Source organism: Sinocyclocheilus grahami, unplaced genomic scaffold (assembly GCF_001515645.1).
Source record: "Sinocyclocheilus grahami isolate Dianchi unplaced genomic scaffold, SAMN03320097.WGS_v1.1 scaffold1.1, whole genome shotgun sequence".
In the NCBI taxonomy this organism is placed as follows: domain Eukaryota; kingdom Metazoa; phylum Chordata; class Actinopteri; order Cypriniformes; family Cyprinidae; genus Sinocyclocheilus; species Sinocyclocheilus grahami.
Window position 1 is genome coordinate 11568 of NW_015505180.1, and position 18783 is coordinate 30350.

Here is an 18783-nt window from a genome sequence, read left to right on the forward strand (position 1 = left end):
AAGAGCATTGCAATAATCCAGCCTGGATAGAACAAGAGCTTGAACAAGGAGTTGTGAAGCATGTTCCGAAAGAAAGGGCCTGATCTTCCTAATGTTGTATAAAGCAAATCTGCAGGACCGGAGCTTTTTTAGCAATGTGGTCTGAGAAATTCAGCTTATCTTCAATCACAACTCTAAGGTTTCTAGCTGTTTTTGAAGGAGCTATGATTGATAAGCCTAACTGGATGGTGAAATTTTGATAAAGTGATGGGTTTGTTGAAACCACAAGCAGTTCTGCCTTGACTTGGTTGAGTTGAAGGTGATGGTCTGTCATCCAACGAGAAATGTCTGTTAGACATGCTGAGATGCGAGCAGCTATCGTCGGATCATCAGGATGGAATGAGAGGTAGAGTTGAGTGTCATCAGCATAGCAGTGATATGAAAAGCCATGTTTCTGAATGACAGAACCTAGTGATGCCATGTAGACAGAGAAGAGAAGTGGTCCAAGAACTGAGCCCTGAGGCACCCCAGTAGCTAGATGTTGCAACTTGGACACCTCACCTCTCCAAGATACCTTGAAGGACCTATCTGAGAGGTAAGACTCAAACCACTGGCGTGCAGTTCCTGAGATGCCATTTTCCAATAAGGTTGACAGGAGAATCTGGGGGTTCACCGTATCAAAAGCAGCGGACAGATCCAGCAAGATAAGTATAGAAGATTTGGAAGCCACTCTTGCCAGTCTTAGGGCTTCAACAACTGAGAGCAAGGAAGTCTCGGTCGAATGTACAGAGGTCTGTAGTTCTCTAAAAGAGTTGGGTTAAGAGTGGGTCTCTTAAGAAGTGGGGTTATGCAAGCCTGTTTAAATGTTGATGGAAAAATACCAGTGTACCAACATGTGTTAACGATGTGAGTGAGTGCAGGTACAATGGTAGGAGAAATGGCTTGAAGGAGATGAGATGGAAATAGATAGCCAGATAAGATAAGGGGCAGAAGAGGTGGTACGAGCTATATATATATATACACTGTATATAAAATAAGACAGAAGGTAAATAAAATATTAGGAATATCCTTATGCTAAATATTTAACTATAATTAATTTAAATATTTTGAAAGGAACTGCTTGGCCCTCTAACAGGTAGAAATACCTGCAGTGGTGAGTGTGACGACAGTGGATATCAGAAGGTTAAGCACTGTGAATACTTTCTGGATGCACTGTATGTTTGTTTAGACTAGTTATCTGTTAGTGTTTTAGTTAATAAAACTTTTGTGCACAATTTCATGAGTTTGGTTTCTGTGGACACTACTTCCAAACAAAGTTCCTTTAACAAGCCGTTCTTGCTACATGCTCTAATGCATTAGTACTGTAAGAAAGTACTTTTCTGTGGCCACGAAAATTACATTTCCTAGAGATGATACAAGCGCTGATACAAACTGATAAAAATACAAGCACTGATAACTAACTGCTGATGACAAACAATGACAACAACCCTAGCTTGAGGAGCACTGGGTGTTTAAAATAAGCAAAGAAAGTGAGACATGACAATGGACAATTTGTGAACAACAAAACACATTATTTCACAGAATTATATTGAACTTTAGATTTTTGTGTACAAAAACATGCAAAAAAAAAAAAACATGCAAACATATATCTTACAGTACTGTAAATTCAAAAAACGTTAAGCAAAATATTAAAGTCCACCATCAGTGGGTCTACATTTAAAAGTAAATAATCTGAAGTCATAGCACAACTATATACAAACTCATAGAATGTTAGGAAATTTTATTTTATACATATATTTTGTGCATTTATATTTTTTCAGTACAAATTGTATCAAGACATTGACGGTTTGCAGCTAAAACATACAGTATATAGAGCCACTTAAACTCTGTAGAGTAAAAGCAATAAAAAGTTTTGAGTCAGTAGGTGTGGTTTGAGTTACACAGCTCCTCCATGTTTTCCTGGCTCCTCCTCCACATCATCATAGTCTGTTATAAGAAAACAAGAGCAAATTCACATACCAACACATGCTTTAGAAAGTATAAGAATGAACACATCAATATTTGCAGTCAAGTTAAATGAGACACCATGACCTCAAATAAAATAAAAACAGTTATTATAAAGACTAAATTAAAATTATTCAGTGAAAAAGAAAATAAAGTGTCAATAACTTACCAAACATGTCACTCATATATTCCCTGACATTCTTCACATAATCATACTCCTCCTGAACACCCGCTGGTATAAATGTATCTATTATTAATTACGAACAATTACGAATTACGAACAAACAGTCTACAAAATGTATATGCCACTACAATTAGAAAAGAAATGAGATAGTGAGAGAGAGAAAAAAACTATTCCTATAGAGCAGGGGTGGCGAACGTCGGTCCTGGAGAGCCACAGCCCTGCAGAGTTTATCTCTAACACTAATCAAACACACCTGAACGAGCTAATCAAGGTCTGAAGGGTTACTAGAAAGCTACAGGCAGCTGAGTTTTAATTAGGGTTGGAGCTGAACTCTGCAGGGCTGCGGCTCTCCAGGACCGCAGTTCCCCACTCCTGCTACAGAGGAAGCTATTTGAAACTCGCACCTGTTTTATCATTGGAGAACTGTTGAACAATGACAACATCATCATACTTTACTGGTAAGTCATCTATAACAAAAAATAAAATGCATCCGTTGATGTACAATTTTTTAAACCATCCATGTGTATAATTAAAATGCATATAATGTAAATAGTGTTAAAACCTGCACAAGAAAATTTAAGAAATAAACCTGTTGCATGATGTCTCAATCCAGCAGTGATTACATCATCATAATTCTCGGGTATGACTTGCTGCTCTTCTAAATGTGTTAAAAGCAATGATATAATAAACAGAAACTAATTTTATTATTCACAGGTCCAGTATGTTATTTAATTAAAGAGATAGTTCATCCAAAAATAAAATGTCTTTCTTCTGCTGAATTTCCATACTATGGATTCCAATGGGACAAAAAACTGCTTGGTTATCAACATTCTTCAAAATATCTTATTTTGTGTTCAGCAGAAGAAAGAAATTCATACAGGTTTTGAAGAACTTGAGTAAATGACAGAATTTTCACTTTTGGGGAACTAAATCCTGTGATCAGTTAAAGTCACTGACCAGTTGGGCCTTTAGTGGTGGTGACGTCATTATAGTAGTCCGGTGTGACTCCTAGTGCAGATTTTGCTTTAAAAAGATATGTATGTGTATATCATTTCATATTTACCACTTGGAAGGTTAATGTTTAAATTAATTTAACATACATCTGCATCTCTATGTACATAGCAGATAACAGTGCTATACTTGAGCTCTCTAACCTGAAAGAAGCTCATCAGCATCTTCATACCCAGAATGCTTTTCTGTTGAAAGGAGACTGCCTGTTATGGAGGATTAGAACCATCAGACATGTTCACAATCAGCAAATCAGTCAAAACCCCCAACTTCCTTTCCATTTCTAACAACACACAAGTTCCCACTAATGAATCAATGTGATTTAATTCACTCATTCCTCTCAATCAATTGATTATCGTATTGATCTCTACAAATCTATGACCCTTACTCACCCCTCTGAGTGAAGAGACCGTGTCTATTAGTAGGTCTGAGCTGAATCTCCTCATAAACAGCCTCAGTCGTTGTCCTGTGTCTCCTCTTAGAGAGAGCTGTGAGTGTAGACAGACAAACCTGCTGTCAGTTCACAACACATGACTGATCACACACTTAATAAGACACAATATGACAGTCTCTGGATCTCTCCTACCTCTCCTCATCACTCTGTTCTGCTGAATCAGTATAAGCAGTGGCACTAAGAGCAGTAAGAGCACAACTCCCAGTACAATCACAAGCACTGGGGGGACGGAGAGAGACACTGCTGCAGGAGTTTGTGGAGGAGTGACTGATGTTGAGCGCACTGGAGGAGAATCTGGAGGAAAAGCTGGTGATGTTGTGGCAGGAGTAGTGGACACTGACACATCTGGCAAAACAGACACAAACACATTCAAAATTATGAATACATAAAATGATCTAAAAATGAATAATATTCCTCAGTGTTTGCTGTGACCTGCACAGGTGAGTCCAGCGTGCTCTTTGCGAGAGCAGTCAGTGTGGTTATTCAGGGAGAGAGGACAGTCCCACAGGTGAACCTCATTCCCTCTGCACTCGACTCTGTTCAGCCACACAACACCTTCACCAGCACCAAAGACTGAATTCCCATCAGCCCTCAGTGCTGCTCCACAACCCAGCTGCCTGCAGACCACCTGAGCATCGCTGATGTCCCACTGATCATCACAGACTGAGCCCCACACAGTGTTATGATACACCTCCAGCCTCCCAGAGCACCGGCCCTCCCCTCCACTCAGTCTGAGAGGAAGATGATCTAAAACACACACATCACAAAAAAGAAGACACATTAACTGCCAGCAGAGCACAGTCAGAACAGCAGCATCTGCACCGGAGTACTGCATGTGTGTGATCACGTAAATACCCTAGTAAAAAAATAATATATTTAAAATACATTTATTTTATCCTAAGTAGTTACTAAGTTAAAATCTATTAACATTTACTGACATATCGTTCGTGACTTACTGATATAAAAATTATAATTAAACTTTATTTGGAGTATCACTTGTGCACAATGCGCATTTCTTGTCACTAATGTCACTATTGATGAGGATTGTATGATCTTTGAATAATATCAGTCTTTAAAAGCAAGATATTTAAAGTGTACCTGAAGTAAACTTAAAGTAGTTCCACTTTAGCACAATCAAATATACTTTAGTATATCTTTAATTTTACTTCAGCACTACTTCCGCACAATTAAAGTGCATTAAGTACAAAATTAGGTCGTTGGCAAAATTTAAGTATACCAGTTTAGTATAATAAAAGTACAATTGCAGGGTATTTTTATTAAGTAAATAAATATGTAAATGTATTTGTAGTATACTTAGCATGAAATAAATGTATTTCAAATACATTTTAGTATATTTATTTTTCACTCGAGTATCCCAAGATGAAATCCAGCTGGTGCCTCATATTAGAACACCATTACCTCACATCGCCTACAGGATATTTTTTTATGTTTGTTTCCATTAAATAAACATACCTGAACACTGTCTCTGGTGGGGAGATGTGGAGCATGTCAGATAGCTTTGAGGAGACTCATGACTCTCCTGTTCTGTAATCACAAGTTAATTAAATATTACATGTATTCAATGTATCTTCCCAAAGCAAATATGTTTTTTTAAAGGATTACTCTTGTATTGTTTAGTGACGAAAATGCATCAGTTTTACCCGAACAAATGATTTTGGCCACTTCATCTTTACCACAGTCATTCTGTCCCCAGGGTGAAGATGGACACTGCCACAGATATGAATCATGTGGTCGACATGTTACTTTATCTAGCCAGTTAGGAGCTGATTCCACTCTTGCTGTAGAATAAGACAAACCACCAGATCTTCCACAGTTCAGCTCTTGACAGATCAGACTCGCTGTGTCTCTGTCCATCTGGTTGTAACATACATTTCCCCAGGATCCATTGTAGAAAACCTCCACATTCCCTTCACAGCCCTCAGTTAACCTGATCTCTTTAAACTCTGCATGAAAATAAAAAAGTGCACATTTTAAAATTCCAAAATTGAAAAATTTGAACATTATAGACACATGAATCTGTTGTTAAAATTCGTAAACATACATATTGAAAATCTTTTTAAACAACTCAGACCAAAATTAGGATTCCTTTTTTTTTTTTTTTTTTTTGAAGCCAGAAAGTGAATTGTGCAAAGCTCTTTCCTTTCAGTGCTGGATTACGCTGACATGATTTATGCGCATGCAACTTTATCCTCACAAAAAAGGTTGGACTGTGTATACCATGCTTCATTGCACTTTATAATGGGTGCCAACTTGAAGGAAACGTGCTTGTTTTAATTAATTTTTGACCTGTGGCCCTATAATTGTTGGATACAATTTTATTCATGTGATATTTGTGATGTATGTCTTTGTTAAAAGAAGACATTTTATATCTCAGTGGGACTATCCTGGTAAAATAAAGGATAAATAAAAAAATACTGTATATTTAATTAAAAAAATACAGAAGCATATGTACCTGAGCACACGACTCCTACATCCTCCTTGTGTTGACAGTCATGTTTTCCCCAGCCTGGAGAAGAGCAGCTCCACAGGGACGTCTCATTCCCCTCACACTCCACCTCATCCAGCCATATGGAAACCGCACCAGACCATCATGAAGAGCCAGAGAGGAACCTGAGGAGAAGATGTTTTACTAAATTAGTAGAATAAAGTAATGCAGTTACAATTTACTGAAATTGTATTACATATTTAATTTGATTCAGTAATATGTTTATAAGTTTACCAGAGCAGATAACTCCAACATCTTGTCTATGTGAACATTCAGCTCGACTCCATGAAGAGATGGAACATTCTGAGAGTTTTGTTTCATTCCCGTCACAATCAAACACATCAGCCCAGATTTCACCACTTCCCTCTCCAAACCTGTCTGATCCCACAACAGACACAGCAATCCCACAATTCAGCTGTCTACAGAGGACACTGGCAGCTCTCATATCCCAGCATGCATCACACACTGTGCCCCACTCATTGAGGAACTGAAGCTCCACTCTTCCAGAACAAAAGTCTGAACCATTTAGTACCAGTCTGAGATCAGTGTAACCTGAGCAAAGAACAGAGGAGTTAGAAACAAGGTAATCCAGCTGACACAGAAGAAATCATACTTCATTAAGGACAAATGAAAAGAAACTGAATATTGATACTTAACCAGAACAGATCACTCCCACAATGTTGTCACTGGTGCAGTTGTGTTGGTGTGATGATGATATTGAACAGAATGAAATCTGAGATTCATTTCCTCGGCACTGAATCTCTTGTGTCCACCTCTGAGTGTCTCCTTTGCCAAAAGCAGCTGCTCCCAGCATCTGTACAGGAGCCCCACAGTCCAGCTCTCTACACACAACCTCTGCATCCTGCTGGTCAAAGGCAGCATCACACACTGACATCCACGTCTGATCATGAAATATCGCTAACCTCCCAGAGCACAGGTGAGATCCATTAACAAGTCGAGAAGGTATGTGACCTGTTTATATGATATGAATTACAGTACACAAAAACAAATGCTGGTTGAAAGTAAATAAAATGAATGATAGTTAAATAACACAACAATAAAAAAAATTATATATTATAATATTATGTATAATATTTATACATATATTTTTCCACACAAAACACAATCATTATTTAAGTCGCCATAATAAATCAGTGAGCAACAAGTTAAATGATTTACCTGAACAAATGACACTAGCATCAAGATTGTGATTACAGCTATGTATGCTCCATCCTGCGGACCCACAGTTCTTTAGAGCAGACTCTGAGCCAGCACATAATACACCACTCATCCAGATTGGTCCTGATCCTTGTCCAAAGTGAGCAGCACCCAGAGCATCTACAGGTTCTCCACAGTCCAGCTCTCTACACACCACTGCAGCATCAGCCAAATCCCAGGACTTCTCACACACTGTTCCCCACTGACCTCTATGAAGAACCTCCACTCTACCAGCACAGCGACTGTTACCACCAACTAACCTCACACTCTTTTTATCTAAGTGATATTAAAATGGAGAGAGAGACATGAAGTTTATTTAAATGCAAAGTTATGTCATGAAACTCTAGATGGCACAGGCTGGGCACATTGTCAAAGTCACGCTCCTGTCTTTTATTTATTGCTCCTAATGGCTTCACTATACAAATAAGAGGATAAAGGGTTATGTCAATGACAATTATCAAATGACTTAAAATTATGATGTCTGGCCACAGGTGGTTGCTGTGGTTTTCTGTTATCTGTATCAGCTTGCAACACACATCTGTTTGTTAACACAGTGCACGTTCTGACTGGAGTTAAGTCATTTGGTGTGGTAGCCCAGTCACAAACAGATAGTTAAACATGCATTTCTTGTGTCTCTTTGGAGTGGCATTAGTACATACAGTGCTGCTTGAAAGTTTGTGAACCCTTCACAATTTTCAATACTTCTGCATAAATATGACCCAAAACATCATCAGATTTTCGCACAAAGGAGATCTCTGAGGACCTCAGAAAAAGAGTTACTGTTGCTCATCAGGCTGGAAAAGGTTACAAAACCATCTCTAAAGAGTTTGGACTCCACAATTCCACAGTCAGACAGATTATGTACAAATGGAAGAAATTCAAGACCACTGTTACCCTCCCCAGGCGGGTCGAACCAACAAAGATCACTCCAAAAGCAAGACGTGTAATAGTCTGCAAGGTTGCAAATGACCCCAGGACAACTTCTAAGTAACCAAAGGCCTTTCTCACACTGGCTAATGTTAATGAGTCCATCATCAGGAGTTGCAAGGAGAAAGCCACTGATCTCCAAAAAGAACATTACTGCCCGTCTGCAGTTTGCTAAAGATCATGTGGACAAGCCAGAGGACTATTGGAGAAATGTTTTGTGGACCAAAATATAACTTTTTGTTTTACATGAGAAGCGTTATGTTTAGAGAAAAGAACACTCTGCATTCCAGCATAAGAACCTTATCCCATCTGTGAAACATGGTGGTGGTAGTATCATGGTTTGGGCCCGTTTTGCTGCATCTGAGCCAGGACGACTTTCCATCGATGAAAACATGAATTATACCAGCACATTTCAAAGAAAAATGTCAGGATATCTGTCCGAAACTGAGTCTCAAGAGAAAGTGGATTGTGCAGCAAAACAACGACCCAAGCATACAAGTCGTTTTACCAAAGAATGGTTAAAGGAGGACAAAGTTAATGTTTTGGAATGGCCGAATCAAAGTGTGGACCTTAATCCAATTTAAATTTTTTGGAATGAGCTGAAGCAAGCAGTTCATAGGAGGAAACCCGCCAACATCACAGAGTTGAATATTTCTGTACTGAGGAATGGGCTAAAACTCCTAAAAGATGTTGTGAAGGACAGATCAACAGTTACAAGTTATAGCTGCAAAATGGGGTCAGACCAGATACTGAAAGCAAAGATTCACATACTTTTGCAATGACCAGATATGCAACAATGGATAATTTTTCTCAATAAATAAATGACAAAAAAATAGTCTGATTTGTTTGATTGGGTTCTCTGATGAAAATCTGAAGATGTTTTGGATCATATTTATGCAGAAATATAGAAAATTGCAAAGGGTTCACAAACTTTCAAGCAGCACTGTATGTCTTGGCAGTAGAACAGCTTGTTTGGGGGGTGTTTGGTCCTGCCCCATCCCTTTACGTTCATTCCATGTGTGTGGATACAAGCATGTCTGCTGATGCAGCAGCTTGTTTTCTTACACTCAGCAGCATATATTGGCTTGTAATTCTCTATTTATTTTCCCCTACTGCTTTGTTGGGGGTAATTTCATGTATGTTATATGTGCAGCAGTATATCCTACATGCTCACAGAAGCTTGTCTGTGGGTGTATTGGCAGTCTGTCCTTGCCCTGCCGCAGCTGCAGCATAGCAGATCTATTCCGCCAAGACCAAATACATTAACATTATTACCATGCCAATCTCTCAGAGAGCTGTCATGACAGAAATAATATTCTAAATTTTATTTTATTTTAATTCTTACCAGCACACAGTAGCCTTTGGTAATTATCATGAGAACAATTGTGTTTGTGCAATGGAGATGTTGGACAGAGGTGAATCTGAGATTCATTTCCTCTGCACTGAATCTCTTGTGTCCACATCTGAGCGTCTCCTTTGTCAAAAGCAGCTGCTCCCAGCATCTGTACAGGAGCCCCACAGTCCAGCTCTCTACACACAACCTCTGCATCCTGCTGGTCAAAGGCAGCATCACACACTGACATCCACGTCTGATTATGAAGGATCTCTAACCTCCCAGAGCAACTGGTGTTTCCAGCAAGCTTGACATCTGAAGTAATATGAGAAAGACATTTTAAAAACAAATGTGACAATGTTTTCATAAACTTTATCTCAATTTGTAAACCTTGTCATTATTGGTCAGCCACAAAGCACCATTTATTATTAAGTAAAGCAATTAGCGTAAAATAATTAAATTATTTATGAGTTAATTTAAAGGATTAGTACACCAAAATAAATAAATAAATACAATAAAAATACATAAGTAAACAAAAAAACCCAAAAATGTCATAATTTACTCACTGTCAATCCAAACTTTAGATGTGCAATACTGGATGGGATTTTGTTGATAATGATAAGTAGACACTAATATGCATCCTTCAAAAATGTGTTTGTAAAAGTCTTATATTGTACTTACAGTATAAGCATGTTCTTGTACTAGCTCATTTTAAATTGATTTCCAGGGGTATTTTTTGTTTTTATAAGTGCAATTTTTCTAACCTTATTAAATGTCATCTTTTATATAAAATTCTTATAAACACTCCTAATCAAGTGATATTGTGTACATATATCATACAAATATGTTATAAATATTTCAAGACATTTTTATGAATAAAAAGTTTAAAAGAACAGCATGTATTTGAAATATAAAACCTTAAAAACATTATAAATGACATTAGTCACATTTGATCAATTTTATTGCTTCCTTGCTGAATAAAAATATACATTTCCTTTGTTTTTAAATCTTTCTTACTCAAAACATTTAAATAGTCCTGTATCATGATTTGCACAAAATATTAAGCAGCACAGCTGTTTTCAACATTGATATTCATGTGACACTGAAGACTAGAGTAATGACTTGAAAATTCAGTAATGACTTGAAAATTCAGCTTTGCCATCATAGAAAAATAAAACATTCTAAAGGGGTCATATGATGCGATTTAAATTTTTCCTTTCTCTTTGGAGTGTTACAAGCTCTTGGTGCATAAAGAAGATCTGTAAAGTTGCAAAGATGCGTCGTTCTCAAGCCCGCCCGCTTCCGCTCACTCTAGGCCGCCGTGTGTTTCGTTGTGAAAGTGAAACTACTTGGTTTGGTCTTCCAAAAGAGGACACGACTAGAAATCAGTGGTTAAGTTGTATTTACAACACTGTTCCAGAACAGTTCAACCCAAAAATACATTTGTGTGCAGCACATTTTATGGAGGACTGTTTCCTGATCCTGGAAGAGTAGACTACAATGCCAGCTGTTCTGACTCACAGTCTGTAAGTATGTTTTCATTTAAAGGATTTGCCACTGATGATTCAAACGCGAGTTTTGAGCAGTGTAGAGTAGCGCTTGTTTGTAATTTCTCCGATCACAAATGCAGACATGGTTTTATGTTTAATGCCGCGATGCAACGCAATGCGTAAAAAGACAGTATAAATCATTATAATCTGTAATTATGTCCCCACTGGATGCAACAAATGCCTCGTTTGTAATGGGTTTTTATTGTTTTTGTCTCATCGCTCCGGCCGGGACACGGCATCACAGTATGATGAGGGGCGTAACATTTCTGTCACACGCTTGAGGTATTCAGCCAATCACAACGCACTGGATAGCTGGCCAATCAGAGCACACCTCGCTTTTCAGACCGATGAGCTTTGTAAAAATCAAGAGGAGAAACAATAATGTACAGTATGTGGAAAATAATGTGTTTTTTGAACTTTAAACCGCATAAACTCATTTCTTTACACCAAATACACAAAATAATGTTCTTTTTAGCAGCATCATATGACCCCTTTAAAATATATGAAAATGTAAAACAGTTATTTTAAATTGTAATACTATTTCACAATATTACTGTTTTTACTGTATTTTTCAGCAGATAAATGCAGCCTTATTAGCATAAGACTTTCTAAAACATTACAAAATCGTATTCTTTTGACCAGTTGCACTCCAGTGGTTTTCAAACCTGTTCTGGAGGACACCCTGCCCTGCACATTTTGTATGTCTCCCTTATGAGACACACCCAATTTAGTTCTTGCAGTCTCTAACAAGTTGATGAGTGGAATCAGGTGTGTTAGATGAGGGAGACATACAAAATATGCAGGGCTGGGGGTCCTTCAGGACAGGTTTGAAAATGCCTGGTGTAAATAATAGTTTTAAAAACAATGCATATCGCACACCCATAATTCAAATTCATATGAATTTCATAATTTTTTTAACAAAAGAGAATGTTTAATTAAAGAACATCCGGGCACTTTCTTCAATGCAATGTAAGTGAAATAAGAAAATAAAAAAAAAGTTTGGGGAAGATACCTGAGCAGATGACTCCTGCATCCTTAGTATGATCACAGTCATGAAACCCCCATTCTACCGATGCACAAATCTTCAGTGTAAGTTCTGATCCAGTACATAACTTGGGATGTGTCCAGATTGGTCCTGATCCTTGTCCAAAGTGTGCACCACCCAGAGCATCTACAGGTTCTCCACAGTCCAGTTCTCTACACACCACTGCAGCATCAGCCATATCCCAACCAAGATCACACATTGTTCCCCACTGACCTCTATAAAGAACCTCCAGTCTACCAGCACAGCGACTGTGACCACCAACCAACCTCACTCTAAAATTGCCTATTTAATAAATTGAAAGGGCATCAAAAAAACCAAAAGGACAAAGGTAAAAAATGAGAAAAAAGTATAACACAAAAAGAAAAAAAACTATGTGATGTTTAGTCTAGGTTTAGGGAATATTACATTTGATTTCATTTTATTAAAATAAATAAATAATAAAAAATAATAATAAAAAAGATCACACCTGCACATGCCAGTCCAACATGACTGTTATGAGAACAACTGTTTTCATGTGATGGTGATGTTGGACAGAGGTGAATCTGAGATTCATTTCCTCTGCACTGAATCTCTTGAGTCCACATCTGAGTGTCTCCTTTGCTAAAAGCAACTGCTCCCAGCACCTGTACAGGAGCCCCACAGTCCAGCTCTCTACACACAACCTCTGCATCCTGCTGGTCAAAGGCAGCGGCACAGACTGACATCCACGTCTGATCATGAAGTATCTCTAACCTCCCAGAACAACGAGAACCTCCAACCAGGCGGGCATCTGAAAGAACAACATTTCAGTTAAGGAAATCAATACTGACTTCTTGGGGACAAAATCACATATTGTGAGAAATCATAATTTCTATGATCCTTTGAAATAAAAGATATTTGTTATGTTGACATAGTAAATATGTGGCCGGTCATTAACACATGACTAGCCACACTCTCATGTGAAAGATTTCATGTCATGTCTTTTTTTTCTTAAAGGGATAGTTCACCCAAAAATTAAAATTTGCTGTTAATTTACTCACCCTCAGGCCATCCAAGGTGTACATGTGTTTTTTTTTTCAGTTGAACAGTAAAGAAGATTTTTAGCTGAAAAAAACGTGGTTCTTGGTGATTCATAAAATGCAAATTAGTGGCTGCCCGTCTTTGAGCATAAAAAAGCATATCAAGGAATTCTAAACTAATACCCATAGCTCCTGACAATATATCGAGGTCTTATGAAGCAAAATTATCGGTCTGTGCAAGAAACTGAACTTTATTTACAATATTGCCTGTAATCCAGAGTCTCAGGCAACAGGAAAATACGGTTCTTTTCTGTGAACTGGTTCTTTCGGACAGTTCGTTTCAATTAACTGATTCAGTTCACTAGTTTGTTTGCGTAATCATGCAGTGACGTAACATATATGCAATTATATTGTTAAAGCACCCAATAATGATGTGAGACAAGGAATTTTTGCATGTCTAAAGCATATAAAGTGAATAAACTTGTTTTTATTAGCTTACCTTTTTACATAACAAAGAGAAACCATAACAACTTACATTTCACTCCTTCATTCAAGTGCTCATCGGTCTTCGGACTGAGTCGGAAGTGTTTCCTCAGTTCAGTGACTGTTGGAGGAACTGGAGCACTGACTGAGATAGCCGGCGCCTCCTGCCGAGCCGGCCAGAAGCCATCTGGATGAGTGGTACCTCCAGTCGGATCACGGCCGAAAGGACACCCCGTGGAGGCCCGGTCCCTGGAACGCGCCGCTCACCAGTCGAGTGCACAACCCGGGATCCTTCCTCCTGTCTTCTGTGGACGGCACTGACCAAGTGGGGTATCTTAAACTCCCTCCCATGGAAGAAGCCGTCGCTGTCCTTCAGCCGCGGTGAACTGGAGAGCGAGAAACGCGTCTCTCCCCTCTAAACCTTGCCGCGCCACTGCAAACTTCACCGGCAAGGCTTTCTCCGCGACGGGTCAAGCAGCTTCAGCACTGTACGTGATGGCGATACTCCAGGTGTATCAGGCCAAGCTGTTCAAGTCTCTGGATGAGGATGGGCCGGACCCTAAAGTGTTAAAAGAGCTCCGACACACCACAGATCTGGCCCTCAGAGCGACGAAGGTGACAGCTCGAACGATCGGCCACAACATGGGGAATCTTGTGGTGTTAGATCATCACCTGTGGCTTACTCTGACCGAGTTAGGGGCCATTCACATGTCGCGCCTAAAAACGCGTGGGAAACGCTAGGCGCGCCGCTTTCTGCTTTTTCTCCAAAGCGTTTGGGCGCTTGCACTCCGGAGGCGTCTGTCGTTGCTAAGCAACCATGACCTGCGCTCTCCATGAAGACTCGGAAGTTTCAGCAAAGGATAAATGGATTTGCAGCACTAAAAATCGTTTGCAGTAGCTCTGCTACTAAATTTATTTAAAAATGGCTATCCCTGTACAGCTATGATCAGCTGTTCCTTCATCTTGGCTGAACTTTCAATGTTGTTACGGGAAAGGATGAAGCTGATTGGTTGGTTCTTGTCACATGACCCGCGGTGCGCTTGTGGCATTCTGAAAATCTCGATGCGGCGCGGACGCGCCTGGAAAAATTTGAAATAACGTACTTGAGCGCACAAAAAACGCGATATGTGAATGGCCCCTTAAAGGACTTGGAAAAAAACGGCCCTTCTGGGCGCTCCCGTGAATCCCTCAGGTCTCTTCGGAGCAGCAGTAGAGTTCACGGAGCGCTTCATTGAAGCGCAGAAACAGTCGAAGTCTATTAGCCATTTCCTAACAAAGCGCACCGGCGCGAACCCTCCTGCGTGTTCCCGCTCCTCCTCAGCGCAGTGCGCGGGAAGACCAAATTTAGCCTCGTTTTAGCCTAGACGTCTAGGCTATATGTAGACGTCTAACAGACGTCTTTTAAACGCAAAATTGCTTGCTGGGAGATGCTGGAAGCCCCCCTGTGGACTACCCAACTGAAGAGAGACCTCCTCTCTCAAGCACAGTTAACGATATAGCATCCAAATCCAGAGTCATGGAGCCTTCATGTCTGACTGCTCGATTGAGCTTGCCTATAACTTCCTCAGCGCGTGTTGAACACTATCTCTGAGGCTAGGGCTCCTTCCACTAGACATCTTTACGCACACAAAAATTGTTGAGTTTTCACAAATTGGTGCGGGTCGCGGGGCGAAGACCCATTCAACTACCCAATACTAATAATTCTTGCCTTCCTTCAAGAGCCAAAAAAAAAGGCAGTTCGAGCCCATACAATCAGCGAGCTTGCGTGTGCTCTCTCTCAAGACAGCACTCCTGCTCGCACTGGCCTCTGTTAAGCGAGTTGGGGATCTGCAGGCGCTGTCAGTTGACGACTCGTGTATTGAGTTCGGGCCAGGTGATTGCAGACTCAACTTAAAGCCTAGGAAGGGTTATGTGCCTAAAGTGCTTTCGACTCCATTTAAAGCGCAGGTCATAACACTATCTGCTTTCCGTCCCGAAACACTGGCCGGGCCGGAGTCGCTTAATACACATTTGCTGTGCCCTGTACGTGCGGTGCACATTTATATTGAGCGCTCTAGACAGTTCAGGCTCTCGGACCAGCTATTTGTATGCTTTGGAGAGCGCACAAAAGGCCTGCCTGTGTCCAAGCAAAGGCTGTCACACTTTTGCTTTGGCTTATCATGGCTCTAAGGGTGTGAAATGTCCTATAGGGGTTCGGGCCCACTCAACCCGTGGACTCGCGTCCTCGTGGGCCTGGGCAAATGGCATATCTATTCAGGACATTTGCATGGCGGCAGGCTGGTCATCCCCCAGCACTTTCATGAGGTTTTATAACCTAGATGTGTCATCGCTTGCCTCACATGTGCTGTGAGTGCGAGCAGCGCATGCGCCTACTCAGCCTCAGTAATGATCTGAGCTGCTTGCCTCAGTGGTTTCGACTAGGTCGTATACACCCCTGTGTTGACGTACCACTAATTCAATGCTGTCCCTATCAGCTTATCACATTGTTATGATATTGTTCATCACGTCTTTTAGGACATGATCACCATCATACTCTGCTTATTTGAGCACCAGAGCACTGGAGCACTCTCATTACGGTTCCATATGTGAAACTTGACATACTTAGTCGAGCCAGGCTCCATCGCTGTGACACGGCGGGATTTTATACGTTCCCATAGCAATGTAGAGTGACTGAATCGAAAGGGATCGCTCTCGGTTACTCACATAACCTCGGTTCCCTGAGATGAGGGAACGAGACATTGCTCTTATTGCCGTGTCACCTAGCTCAGGATCTTAGAATGCCAAGTTGCTTCAATCAAGATTCTGAATAGATGACGTACAAGCGCTGCTTTATATAGAGTGGGAGTCCCTCATATTTCACGCGCTTGAACGCCATTAGCCAGTTTCACTGGCATGATTCAATAAGGCTTCAGTAGTATTTGGAGGAAAGGGTAATTCCCATAGCAATGTCTCATTCCCTCATCTCAGGGAACCGAGGTTACGTGAGTAACCGAGAGCGATTCAAAGCATCGGTGCATTTCACAAGTGTTTTGAGACCCTAATCTGCTTTTGATCTACAGAGTCAGGAACAAACCACACAATCGCACTTCTGTCTTAACCTAATTCCCGCAAAGTATAAAAGTGGAGTTAATGCAGCAGAATAATATGTAAAAAATGCCAGGCGTTGTAGCTTGATGTATTTTATTAATGTTAATTTTTTCATGACCAAAACAACATATTCACAAAGAGTTCATTCAGTTGTCAGAGAGATGTTACAACACATTACAAGAACAGAACAATAAAACCACAACTTTCAAATATTTTTTATAATTATACTTATGGTTCACCCCAGATTCGAACTTAAAGTGACAGGTTTTGAATATGACAGTCGTGCACACTAACCACTCTTTGCTAAGCACAACATATACGTTATAATTCGTCAATTCGCTTAACTGATTCGCTGTCAATGTTGTTTCAGACCAATACTTGAAAATGAGCACTAGGTCTCACAGTAGAGACGGGTGTCGAATTGTTTCGAAGCCTCGGCACATTTGCTTCGACTGTTTCAGTGTTTCATGAAGCCTCGCTCTGCCCACCACTATTTAGTTCCTGAATGAATCAACCGTTTGAATGATTCGGTTCAATTGGAACGACTCACTTATTAACAGTGACTTGCTGCCACCTGCTGGCGGTTTTAATTTCACATTTAAACTATCTTGAGTATTCAACACTTTATGTCTTATATATCAAAACGTTATTTCTGCATTTGTAACTTCAGATTAAATGCATTCATGTCCTGCATTAAACAGTATGTAAATACATCTAAATGCCACTTCAGTTGAAGCTTCTGTGTTTCCTCTGCATTGCAAAGATAAATTTTGTTGATACTTATTTAATTTGCCTGGTAACAGCCCAAATGTCTTATTCTTCTGAATAACTGATTCCTTTAATTAAAAACAACTAGTTTGAGATTTATAGGCCTATCCCAGGGGCGTCAAACTCAGTTCCTGGAGGGCCGCAGCCCTGCAGAGTTTAGTTTCAACCCTGCTCCAACACACATACCATGTAGTTTTCAAATAAGCCTAAATGATTAGATTGGCTGGATCAGATGTTTAATTATGGTTATATCTAAGCTGTGCAGGGCTGTGGCCCTCCAGGAACTGAGTTTGACACCCTTGGCCTATCCCATTTTGGCCTCCCTCCCACTGTTTAAATGTAACCAAGTAATTTTTACTCAGAGTAAATTTTAAACTAGCTACTTTTTACCTTTACTTGAGTAGATTTTTAGACTGGTATTTGTAATGGTACTTTTACTTGAGTAGAATATTTTCGTACTCTTTCCACCTCTGGTATTTTGGCTCATTTTGAGTCAGAGTGACTGTCAGGCAAGTGCAAAAGTGAGTTTTGATTGAGTAACTTGTAGATCTGTGCTGCTCGAGCCCTGCACTGTTTCAGATGGTTCAGTCCATTTTGGTGAACTGGTTCAACTAGTTCTCCAAAAAGAACCAGTTCAAAATAATTGTAGGGTATCAGACCGAATCAGACAATCTAAGATTTGGTCAAAACATGGTTGAAACATGAGGAGCCCAAAATTCCACAAGAGGCCCAAGACACAGGATGTCATAAATCAGATCCTGGCTCCACGAGCCTGAACCAACCAGCAGCTTTGAGTAGCTCACAGCATTTAAACAAAAGAACACTTATTGACAATTCCAAGGAGATTGTCAATTTTGGGGCAAGTAATTAGGATTAATGGTCAAAAGATATGCACGGCATGACCATCACATGGTATCCAGTGATAGCTCTCACAAGCTCTTTGGAATTGATTTCCCCCACTTAGGAGACAAAGAACAGACAAATTCCTTATGAGAGACCTCTTAACCTCTGGTCTTCATACATTCACAGAACATGTCCGCATACTCTTTCTCTCTCTTCCTTCTTGCCTTTTTGAGCCGTGTTTTCTTTTTAATCATGCTTCTTTAGCTTTTGAGCGTGCTCTGGCTTACATGCCATCTCCTCCAAAACCATGAGGAGAAACGCCACCTGGTCTCATCAAACTTTACATCTATTTCTTTACTTTAGTTTATTTTATTTTCCGTTGAGAGTTTCGTGTTT

The 18783-nt window shown here is 40.0% G+C and overlaps 1 protein-coding gene and 1 pseudogene across 1 annotated transcript in view; both read right to left on the reverse strand.

Moving 5' to 3' along the window:
- Nucleotides 1-2554: 2554 nt before the first annotated feature.
- Nucleotides 2555-12407, reverse strand: LOC107589387 (deleted in malignant brain tumors 1 protein-like; annotated as a pseudogene).
- A 181-nt stretch (nucleotides 12408-12588) lies between these two features.
- Nucleotides 12589-18783, reverse strand: part of LOC107589471 (scavenger receptor cysteine-rich type 1 protein M130-like) — a 19155-nt gene continuing 12960 nt past the window's right edge. Inside the window, exons 5-6 of the mRNA XM_016277955.1 lie at nucleotides 12675-12977; nucleotides 12589-12593 (exon numbers count right to left, since the gene is read on the reverse strand). Of these exons, the coding sequence (XP_016133441.1) occupies nucleotides 12589-12593; nucleotides 12675-12977 (308 nt within the window). The remainder of the gene's footprint in view (nucleotides 12594-12674; nucleotides 12978-18783) is intronic.